Genomic DNA, 11,559 nt, shown 5'->3' with positions numbered 1-11,559 from the left:
CTCTGAGACAGGATTGTATCAAGGCACAGATCTGGGGAAGACTTCTGAAAAAAAATCTGCTGTATTGAAGGTTCACAGAAGCATGTAGCCTCCATTTATCCTCAATGAAAGAGGTTTGGAACCACCAGATCTCTTACTGGAGCTGACCTCCTGTCCAAACTGAGCCATCGATGAGGAAGGGTCTCAGTTAGAGCGGTGACCAAGAAGCTGATGATTACTCTGGTTGAGCTCCATGATCATATATGGAGATGGGAGAAACTTACAGAAGGACAAACATCACTGCAACACTCCACCAATCTGAGCTTTATGGCTTAGTGGCCAGACTCAAGCCTTTGCTCACTGAAGACACATGGAAACTTGAAATATGCAAAAACGTACTTCAGCGAATCTCTCAAACTGTCAGAAACAAGATATTCTGGTCTGATGAATCTCAGATTCATGCATCATGTCTGGAGAAAAACAAGCACTGCTCAACACCTGTACAATACCGTCTTAACAGTAAAGTGTAGTGGAAACAGCATCATGATGTGGGGGTGTTTCTCAGCTTCAGGGACTGTACACAAAATAAGGAGATAATGATCATGAAAACCTAGCCCAGAACATTCAGAACCTCGGACAGGGCAGAAGGTTCATTGGTAATGTAATGTAATTGTAATGGTTTTAATGGTAAAAGCTAATGGTTCATAGTAGTATTTTAATGTAAACCATTAGCATCTCTGTGAAGGTTTCTATCGTTTTCTTATTCTATACGGGAATTTAACAAGTACAGTTAATGTAGCTCGATATTTTAAACATAACTTTGTAAATTAAGCACATGACCCAGGTTGTAACAGATTGTCAGTTCTCCTTTTAATTATAAAATCGCTTAACGCAACTTAATTACCTTTGATGATAAAATTCGAAGACGCCCGGTTCACCTTCCGACGCTCTGTAGGACAGTCAGGAATTTCTCCTTTTAAGAGAAATTTTTGAAGTCTTTCATAAAATGCAAAGGAATCCATACCGCTGTCACACACATTGAAAGGGGTTTGGCTGCACGACGTAACCGAGCTGGTCCCAGTTCGAGAACACTGTCGTAAAACGTCGGCGATAACAGGAAGTGACGTCAGTTTCGCGCATGCGCGGAACAAATCGTGTTTCCGGGACGGATCGGGTAGCCACAATGCGTCCTGGCAACAAACGTTTTCTTATGTGTACGGCTCGATCGGCGGTTGATGTGATTGCGTTTAAACATCGCAACGACTAGAAAGCAGCGACTATTTAATGCCTGTAGTGGAGTGATAAGCGGTTCTTGCTGTGAACAGTGCGGATTAGCTGCTGCTGTACTCACCGGCAGCATGAGTTACGGGCATGGTAACAGACGCGGGCGAAGAGGAGGAGGAGGAGGCCGACGGTTCGGAGATGGGTCCAGGTGGGATGCAGAGGCTGGACCCAGCGGAGGAGGATACCAAAGAAACTCTGTATGGGACTCAAAGGAAGTTCGGGGACATGGAGTGGGGCGAAGAGGAGGAGGCGGACGAGGCAAACACCCCCCCCATCTAAAGGGTCGAGATATAGGGCTGTGGTATGCCAAATTTGGAGGCATTGGAAGATCTGAGGCAGAGAGAAACTCTGTGAGTAACTTAGTAGACAAGAGTGTTGTTGAGCTAAAATCATTACAACTTACGTCAAGTATGTATTTCAAATGCAACCTTAACCTTAAGAAAGGTTTGTTATAGTTTCAATGTGTAAATTTGGATTTGCTTAAAAAAACTATGCAAACTATAGTTAAACAATATGTCAATTCCATAAGGGCATAAGTGTCTTACGCAAGAGAAAATACGGGATACAATTTAAAAAGTTAAACTTAAGACACCAATAGGAAAGCATTGAAATGTATCGAAGTCTATATATAACCTGTGCAACCGTTTAGAAAAATGTGGCCATTTATTAGGAGTTTCAGTCTAATAATACATTATAATAAAGCAAAGAATGGTTTATTTCTTGTCATTTTTAGAGGGCTGTCGTTCAGATGGATGCATCACGTGAGCAGCACATCACTAGGTTGTTGAACTCTGTCCAGAGAGAGCCACACAGCGACTCCCTACCCTCCACATCCAAAAACCGGAGTGTGAAGGAGGAGCCCGGCAGCCACAGGTTATTGCACATTATTACAATAAGAGAGGCCCCGCCTCTCTGAAACACGCGTTTTTTTTTACAAAGCTCATCGCTCTGAAAAGCGAGGTGTGCTATGATTGGCCAGTTAACCAGTGCGTAGTGGTTGGTCGAATACTGCAAGTGTGTGACGAAAATGTAACGCCATATTTGGAACATCAGGTTCCAACGCAATTGTACCGCCCATCTTACTTGCGTATACATTTTGGCGGTCTTTACTGAGCGTTCCCACTAGTGATGGGAAGTTCGGATCATTTTACTGACTCGGACCTTTGAGTCTCGTTCAGCAAAATGAACGAATCTTTTTTCGAGTCATATCGTTAATTTCGTTCATTTTAGCAAAATATAATTAAAATGTTACATGTTACTTTCCTAACACATCTACTACTTATGCAAACGTTGATCACATTACAAACAATACAAAACTATAATGCTATAAGAAACAGAAAAGATTAATTCATTGTTTACCTGGGTCTTTAGTTTATGATTAGCTCACCACACCTCTTATCTGACAAGTCCTCGGGTTTGATTCGTTCGTTCACGACGTGACAGCTTCGTAAGCTAAACCAATGCAGTCAGAGCCGGAAAGAGAATTGATTAGTTCACCTCTTGAGTCTTCGGGTTCGAGTCATTCGTTCATCACGTGACAGCCCCCTACGCTTTACCAATGCAGTCTGAGCCGGAAAGAGAATTGATTAGTTCACCTCCCGAGTCTTCGGGTTTGAGTCGTTCGTTCTTTTGTCACAGGACCCATAGAATGTTGCGCAATGCGCATGTGCGACTGGACGAATCACTCCCCGAGAAGACTCGTTCTTCCCGAGTCACATTAAAGATTCATTCAAAATGAACGAATCGTTCAAGAACGACCCATCACTAGTTCCCACCAAACGTGACTTGCGCGAATGAATCGCGCTATTCGCGCATAGTTGGACACTTGAACATTTTGAGTTTACTCGCTAAATTCGTGCATGAAATTCACTTCAGAACAGACGCGAATTCGCGCCATGGGAGGGGCTTCTGACAGGCGGCTCCAGTCTCGTATAACGTTCGATTGTATATATAGCTCAAATTGAGTAAAGCTCGTTTTTTACAATTTACCAGATTGTCCGACCTCCTCACTCACTTTCTTCCAAGCAAGATCCTTTTTATTCCTGTTTCGATAAAAGTAAGATGTATCGTACAGCTCCGGGTATCCACATACAGCAAAGATGATTTTGTCCTCCATTGTCATTTCGGATTTCTGCCTCCGCTCGCTACGTCATAATAATGTCACTGCTAGAGCAAGCTCCTGATTGGTTAACGCGATGCGAATTTTCGCCAAAATTCAGATTTTTAAACTCACGCGAATCACGCGTTACGCACGTCAAACGCCCGAAACGCTCAATTCGCGCGAATCGCATCTTTGCATTGACTTAACATGTAAATCACTCGCGCTTAAAGCTGGATTTATACATTCGCCTAGCTCCGCTCTGCGAGCCTCAGCAAACGGACGAGGCATTTATGACGATGTGCTATTCTTTGAAACAACAGAGGGCGACTCAGAGTAATCGATTCAACTAACCAGCACGTATTAGCGTGGAGAAGTGGTTTGCTTGAACAACGCAATTTACCATGGTTTTACTTTTGTATTTATAGTATAAATCATAGTGGCCACAAATTTACTATTGTCTCACTACAGGCACATTAGTTATAAGATGTTTCTTATAAAACTATGGTAATATAAACAGTCCCCCAAAAACATGTCTCTACACTTGTATTATAGTAAACCCATAGTTACCTTTCATAAGTGCTTCACATATTAAACTTTACATATGTTATTTAAAACGTAGTTGATAAAGAGTCTGCATTGTTCTGCTTGGATTAATCATTGAGATGCATAGACGTGCCTGCTCGGCTAGACTCCTATCCCCCCTCGTTCGTTTTCGGATGCGTTGCAAAAAAAGTCGCGCACACCACCACGCGAAATGAGGTCGCTCAAAGCGAACTTCCGAGATGACGTCTATGGCAAGCCGATGGTGTCAGAATTACGCCATAGATTAAACGCGTTTATATTCAAACGCCATTTTTGACGGCGTTTTAAACAGTATTTGCGCTGCAAAATATGGTGTCACGATTCCAAACGCCGTAAAAAACGCACGAAAAGTCATCCATAACGCCGTATCCATCTAATATTCGGAGCAATGGGATCAGTAGGCTTAACCAGCATGTTTGTGCAAACCAACTTTTAAAAAATTTTTGCCTGTAGCATGCCCGCATCCCGACTCATTTTGCCATGTTCTCGCCAGGCTAGGCTGCATGAGTGGGTTGCCAGGCCTGAATCCCGCACTTATTTCTATGTGCTGAATAATATTTTTTCCATTTCAAAAGGAAACATGGCTGTTTATTATAAGTTGCTTTGCAGTTCCACGCACTATAGTGTCAGTCTCTTCACGGAGGTAAATGGCAAGGCATTTGGCATTGACTTGGGCTGTGTTAGTTAATAAGTTCATGCTTGTTACATTACAATCATTGCGCAACATTATTGCGTCTCCTTATAGTCAATCAATTTTTGTAATATGGAAACAAAAATCACATGTGCTACCGATAAAAGACATGCATAGACTAAAAGGCCCCTGTACAGTGTTGGGTGTAACTAGTTACTAAGTAATTAGTTACTGTAATTTAATTACTTTCCCCTTGAAAAAGTAAAGTAAGTGATTACTCTTATTTTTTTCTGTAATTTAATTACAGTTACTTCTGATTAGGGCTGGGCGATATGGCAAAAAAAGTAAACTCGATAGTTTTTTTATATATTGATCGATAACGATATTTATTTCGATATATATTTAATTAAAAAACTGTATTAAAAGAATCTATTTTAAATACAGTTTATTAACAAAAGTTAACCTTTATCCAGTTAAAATTCAATTAAATTAATGCACTGTTGCAACACAGAGGATATTAGGCCATAAACAACATGTACCAGTTCATTCAGTCTCATTTTGACTCAATTGACTCGTTAAGTAAAGGGAGTGTTCATTCAGTACATTCAACCAATGAAAGGGCTCCGTTACTGTGTACATTCGAACGCTATTGGCTCAGCACCTGAGCACATACATAACGCTGCAATAATGTCTTGCTCGAGTAGTGGGATTCATTCAATGCATTCAGTGAACCTTAGTCTTTCAAAAAGACATCTCACATAAACTATAGTACATTTCTTTAATCATGCAAGCATCTTACATACAAGGGTCAATATTTTATTGTGCACACAAACTCACTTCATTACATCTCTTATCTGTACAGGGCAGCGCTGGTTTGTTTCATAAGCACCAGCTCATGTTAGCAGATATGTTAACGATGGATATAAAAACGTTTGTGCTTGAGTTTCGAAGTAACTCGCTTGCAATTGCGCCTCAAGTTTGTTTTGTTTAACCGGCGATTGCGAAAAAAAATAAGACACTTGATAAACCGCGTGATGACAACTCGAGGTTAGTTTCACTTTCGTTTCTGCTTCCAGTAATGTTTTCCTCCTCATGTCGAGTTTTCTTTGCCAAGTGCAGTATGAAATGGACTTTGTAAATTGACGCGCATGATAAAAGCTGCACGCTGACGCGTTGTTGCGTTTATTTCTGCTTTCTGTTAGACTGTAAGATTAATCCATATCGAGTCAAAATGCCAATAGCTTATCATCGTTTTTGAAATACATTTTATCGCGATTCGATATGATATCGTTTATCGGCACAGCCCTACTTCTGATGTATTTAAACTAAATACTTTGTGTAATATATGTGTGTGCAATAGTGGAATTAACATCAAAATTCAAAGTCTAACTATAGAATCCGTGCTTTAATGTATAATTCTCACATTTGTAATACTTTGGTCAGTTAATAAGAGTACTTAATGTAGTTTATATGATTTATTTGAATGAATTAAATAAGCCATTTCATGTCTATCCTTGAATCACTTAACTAATCAAGGTTGATATAGGACATAGAAAGTAATTAGTAATAAGTAACTAAATACTTGTTGGAGAGAGTAATTTGTACAGTAATATAATTACACTATTGATTATGTAATTAGTAACTAGTAATTAATTACTTTTTCAGAGTAACTTACCCAACACTGCCCCTGTAAGTCGCTTCGGATAAAAGTGTCTGCTAAAAGCGTAAATGTAAAATCTATTACTGTTCGTTCATCCTGTTTATAGCACGAAAGTCCACTGATGTGTGAGTTCAGCAGCAAAAATCAAGTGCAGATACGGTTTATAAAAAGATCTCTCATTCCAGACTTTCTTTTCATACTGACCACGCATTAGGTACTGAAATCTAAATCTAAAAACTACCCAGCGATACAGATAAACAGAACAAGACCAACAACGTAAAAATGGCTGTTGGTTCAAGCGGGCCTCGAACCTAGGTTTAATGCTGTCAGCGATTGCGAGTAGGGATGCTCATTTCGGTTAATTTCCCTAACCGAGAACCGACACTCGTTATCCGAACATTAACCGTTAGCCGATAAGATTCTAATAATAAATTGGAATAAAAAAAAACATGCTGCGTCTCATTTCGAAGGCTGCGTCCTCCGGAGGTCGCGTTTGTCCGCCGCATATGCCTTCGCATGCGACATCCGGAGGACGCAGACTTCGAAATGAGAACACAGCTACAGTTGACGAGGGTCTGTAACACGTTAAATATACAAAAAAAATTTCACAGATTTATTTTAACATGCAAACAGCAGCATAACGAATACATCAACAATAGCACCTGCATTCACATATTATCACATTTTCACGAACCTGCGGCATTTTGGACAATGGAAAAAAACTAAAATAATTTATAAATCGAAAGCATAAAATAAACAGGCAAGAAAAAAATGAATTAATTAACAAAATATGACAAAACGCAAACACAGAAGAACCGGCAAAGTTTATTTCCGTCAGAAAGTTTTTTCATCAAATAAAAATAGCAGGCCTACCTCAATCCAAAGCTTGGAGTTTTTATTTAATAAAGTAACATGTTTACGTGTTGTGGGGACAGTCTGGAGCCTGTTGACAATTAGACCCGCGGCAGAAAACACCCTTTCAGATGGCACGGATGTCCCGGGAATGAAGAGATAACGCCTCGGGAGGCGTGTCACATTTGCTTTCCTTAGCTAAACATATATAAATCCGAACTGCTATACCACCCAAAATACAAATATTATTTTTTACTTATTCGTATTTTTACATCATGTCTAAAAGAAGGCAGGAAAACCACCGGTCGCGCCGTTTTCTTCTCCAAAGCGCACGGGCAGCCGATGCTGAGCATCCATGAGATAAGTTTATGTAAAGGATAAATTGATGGCTAGCACCGAAATTCCCTTGCAGTAGCTCCGCTTTGCTGAGCCGTAGACACGCCAGGAAGACAGAGAACGTCACAGCTCATTGTGAGCGCGATTGTCCCGTGTCTACATTTAAAACAAAGAACTTGAGCAAGGCTGCCAGTGGCACTCCGTTTGGAGGAGTAAAGCCCTGACAAAGGTGGCCTTAACAATCAGATGAATTACACGTGTCCTGTTTCGTCAAGTGACTTGCGAGATCGGATTTTAATCTGTCTCGAAAACATTTCGGAGGGCATTTACACATAGTCGCACGTGTCTGCACGCTCCGTGAGTTAATGCTTAGCATGTTTTTCTTTCACCATACAGAAAACTAAAAACATGTACGATTTAATAGTCATTTAAAAACGTATTATTAAAATATTTTTATTATTAAAAAAATGTATTAATATTATTAAACTTAAAATAAACATACCTTTTAAATCGTTTAACTGGTAGTATTAACCGGTCAACATTTTAACGATCAGTTAACGGTTAAACGGTCAATATGAGAATTCCTAATTGCGAGTCAATCACGCTAACCAGCAGACTGCCACTCACAGTCCTCATCCTCCACTTGAAGGGAATGCAGTTAACTTTTTACTCTGGCTGACCTCGCTCATACCAGGAATTATTTCTGGTGTTGGAAATTAGCTAATACAACATTTCAACCGATTGCTTTTTTGCTTTTCACGTAGGCAATATGCGCTATATGTAATAAGCAGGATACATTACAATGGGATTGGTTGGCCTTTATACAATTGCTGACCACGTTGTGTAACTTTACATTTCCAAAGAGAAGTCGCTTCTTCGGAAAGCAAGCAATGATTTGTTTAATGTTAGCAAAGGTAACACTGCGCACATAATAAAATCCTGTAAAATGATCAGTGGTAAATTGTTCTGGTCTGGCTCAGTTCATCAGTGATTGGGTGAGAACAGTTCAAATTTACTGGCTGCGGAAATCAGCGGGAGGGGCTCATTATACAACAGACAAAATGCCGTACATAACGTGCGCTCTGTGCAACCAAAACAGCGTTTTTTACGCCGTCATATGGCAAGACAGCGGCGCAAAAGACGGCGCTTTTCAAGCGCCTTAGAACTTAGAATTTCATTATCGATTATTATCGATTTTATCGATTAGTTGATGCAGCCCTAGTTAAAAGTCAAGGAAATCACTCACTGCTTGTGACTCAATAGCTTCTGTAACTTCAATTATGATTCATCTTTATTTAATTTGTACATATGCAATGTTATGTTTTATTTGATTACTTTAATCCATTTCTACCTTAAAAGGTGTATATATACAGTATCTTATTTAATTTTCTGCTTTGCTCTGTTGTTTTATTGGTGCTGTTACTTGTAGCTTGATTATTTGTTCTTATTTTTATTTGTCAGTAGTCCATTTTCCCTGAACATAGCACGAACCGAACCGAAACCGGGACCATAAAACCGCGACACAAACCGAACCGTGGGTAATTTGAACCGTTACACCCCTAATGCAAACAAATTCCTATACATTTATGTCTTAAATATTTCAAAACATATTTAATTTGATAGGCAATGGCCACCTTTTTCATCAGTATTTTCACTGTTTTACTGTTTTAGTAATTTTACCATTATAAATGTCTTACTTAAAGGTCCAGTGTGTCATTTTTTGGAGGATCTATTGACTGAAATGCAATGTAATAAACATAACTACTATGTCTTCAGAGGTGTATAAATGAAACCTACATAATGAAGCATTAGGTTTTTATTACTTTAGAGTGAGCTATTTCTACCACACACCGCGGCTCCTCTTACATGGAATTTGTTGTTTCTACAGTAACTAACTACTCTACAGAGCGCGTTTCGTAAATACGTTATCTACTTCAGCAAAGAAGTGAAAACATGACGACATCTTAGTGCTGTGTCAGCCACTGTAGTGCTTCAAAAGGGAGGAGCGAAATGCAGCTAAATTTCGTACACTGGACCTTTAACTAGTTATCAATTCCAGCTGTGCATAATAGCAAGGTCTTCATTTACAGTTACTTTGATGGAGATCCTCCAGAATCTCAGAATAATCTGAGACTGCCAAAAACTGAGCCCAAGGAGGAGAAGCAGGATAACGAGTTGGGGACAAGTGTGAAAACTGGACTCGACTGTGAAAAGGATCTGCAGTACTTATGCCATTATGTTCCGCGTCAACCCTCCCTGGACGAGGAGCTCAAGAAAGATCTGCGGGAGAAAATTGACAACCAAAGATACCTTGATATGCTGGTGAGACAGACAAAGACAGACAGACAGACTTTCACTAGAACTTTCTGTGTCAAACTGTTTTAATTTGGTGCATTTCTATTTCAGAAATTCAGAGAACAGCTGCCATCGTATGAAATGAAAGAGGTAAAATTTGTGATTGCAGTATCTGTACAGCATATCAATTGATGTGTATACATGTCTTTGAATCTTTAGTTACTGTATGTAACACCAAACAAACATGCAACATTTTGAACCTTGAGCTAGCGAATCACACTGGGAATGTTTCCGTTGAAGATCTTCTGTTGTCTTGGTCTGAAAGGAGCTGGTTAGGCTGATCGCTGAAAACCAGGTTTTGGTTATCACTGGAGAGACTGGCTGTGGAAAGACCACCCAGGTAAGTCAGCTCATCCTGGATAATTACATCCAGAAGGGGATGGGCTCTCTTTGCCGGGTGGTCTGCACCCAGCCACGTCCTATCAGTGCCATATCAGTAAGTCTAAATACAGTCACCACTCGAGCAAAGATGAGGATCAAAAATGTATGTTAAGTGTATGTTCTTGTGTTTAGGTAGCAGAGAGAGTAGCTGCAGAGCGTGCAGAATCGGTAGGAGATGAGAAGTCTTGTGGGTATCAGATTCGTCTGCAGAGGTGAGTAAATTAGGTTTTAAGTCAATCTAAACATCAATGTGAAACGAAAGTTTCAATGGTGTTTTCCTTATTGTGGCGTAGACATTCATCTTGCAAGAAGAGTTTGGAGGTTATTATCAAAAATTACACATTATGGGCACATAAACCATACCAGCTGTACAGGAAACCATTTACATAATGCCACAGATTTTTTTAAAAACGTTTTTTTTTTGCAGTTCAGTACATTCAACTTTTTTATTTAGGAAAACGTCATTTTTATTTATGTAATGTGTATGTAAAGTAATTTTATTATTGTGTGGAAAGCTGAGATGTAGTGAAGGTCTGCCTGTATATATTTTGTCTAGCCTAGCGCGTTTACCTTGAGAGTGTTCAAGCGAGAGGAAAGTGGATTAAGGAGCGAGGTCACTGGAACATGTTGTGTCCGAGAGCAGATAATTGCCTCTCTTCTGAGGGAGAAGAGCTGAGGGAGAAGAGAGAGAACTGATTAGAGCTTTACTGCCAAATATCTCCCAACTCTTCTTTTTTCCATCTTGTCTTATTAGTGGTTCTTGCTAAATGCAACATCACTATTACTATTCCTTTCACAGACTCCGAGTCAAATGTAAAAAAATGAGTATAGATGTACTGTTACCTTTTAGAATGACCAGACATACTATTCCCATCGGGTGGATGTTGCATAAATTAATTGTTGGATACAGGGTTCAAAAGTCCCACGGCAAGTGTTACTCTCTGTTTGATCTGTAACCTTTTCTGAATAATAAATGGATTGGACTGTATTGTCGGATTGATGATCTGCAATAGTTGATGTCCGAAACATGCAAACTGTGCACTGAAGACATTTGGCTTTGGCACTTTGACTTCCACCACAGTGAAAACCTGACTATCAGAGGTGTATAATTGACCTTAATATTGTCAAATATACATAGGACATTTAGGACAAAATATAAAGAGAAAAAAGAAAATGAAATCAATGTAGGTGGCGGAATAAGGGAATTACCAATTGGTTCCCAACCTTGAAATCCCTCTTGCCCTCGAAGTGATTTATTGTGCAACTATAGACCTGTTAAGGATACTGTCAGACTGTTAAAACAGGACTTGGTGAGGAAACACATCGGGTGTCTAATACTCCCTTCACACATGACACACCCTCAAGAAGCGAGACATTGAAGTGGGGGGGGGGGGGGGG

The 11,559-nt window shown here is 39.8% G+C and overlaps 1 protein-coding gene across 1 annotated transcript in view; it reads left to right on the top strand.

Annotated features, from left to right (window-relative positions):
• The first annotated feature begins 1,139 nt into the window (after positions 1 to 1,139).
• dhx36 (DEAH (Asp-Glu-Ala-His) box polypeptide 36) overlaps positions 1,140 to 11,559 on the top strand; it is a 33,681-nt gene continuing 23,261 nt past the window's right edge. Inside the window, exons 1-6 of the mRNA XM_057347367.1 lie at positions 1,140 to 1,613; positions 1,997 to 2,136; positions 9,516 to 9,747; positions 9,832 to 9,870; positions 10,046 to 10,216; positions 10,294 to 10,373. Coding sequence (XP_057203350.1) covers positions 1,338 to 1,613; positions 1,997 to 2,136; positions 9,516 to 9,747; positions 9,832 to 9,870; positions 10,046 to 10,216; positions 10,294 to 10,373 — 938 coding nt within the window. The 5' untranslated portion in view covers positions 1,140 to 1,337. The remainder of the gene's footprint in view (positions 1,614 to 1,996; positions 2,137 to 9,515; positions 9,748 to 9,831; positions 9,871 to 10,045; positions 10,217 to 10,293; positions 10,374 to 11,559) is intronic.

This window comes from Triplophysa rosa, linkage group LG12 (genome assembly GCF_024868665.1).
Source record: "Triplophysa rosa linkage group LG12, Trosa_1v2, whole genome shotgun sequence".
Classification (NCBI taxonomy): Eukaryota; Metazoa; Chordata; class Actinopteri; order Cypriniformes; family Nemacheilidae; genus Triplophysa; species Triplophysa rosa.
The sequence above is the reverse complement of the archived record's forward strand: the minus strand, read 5'-3'. Positions and strand labels throughout refer to the sequence as shown.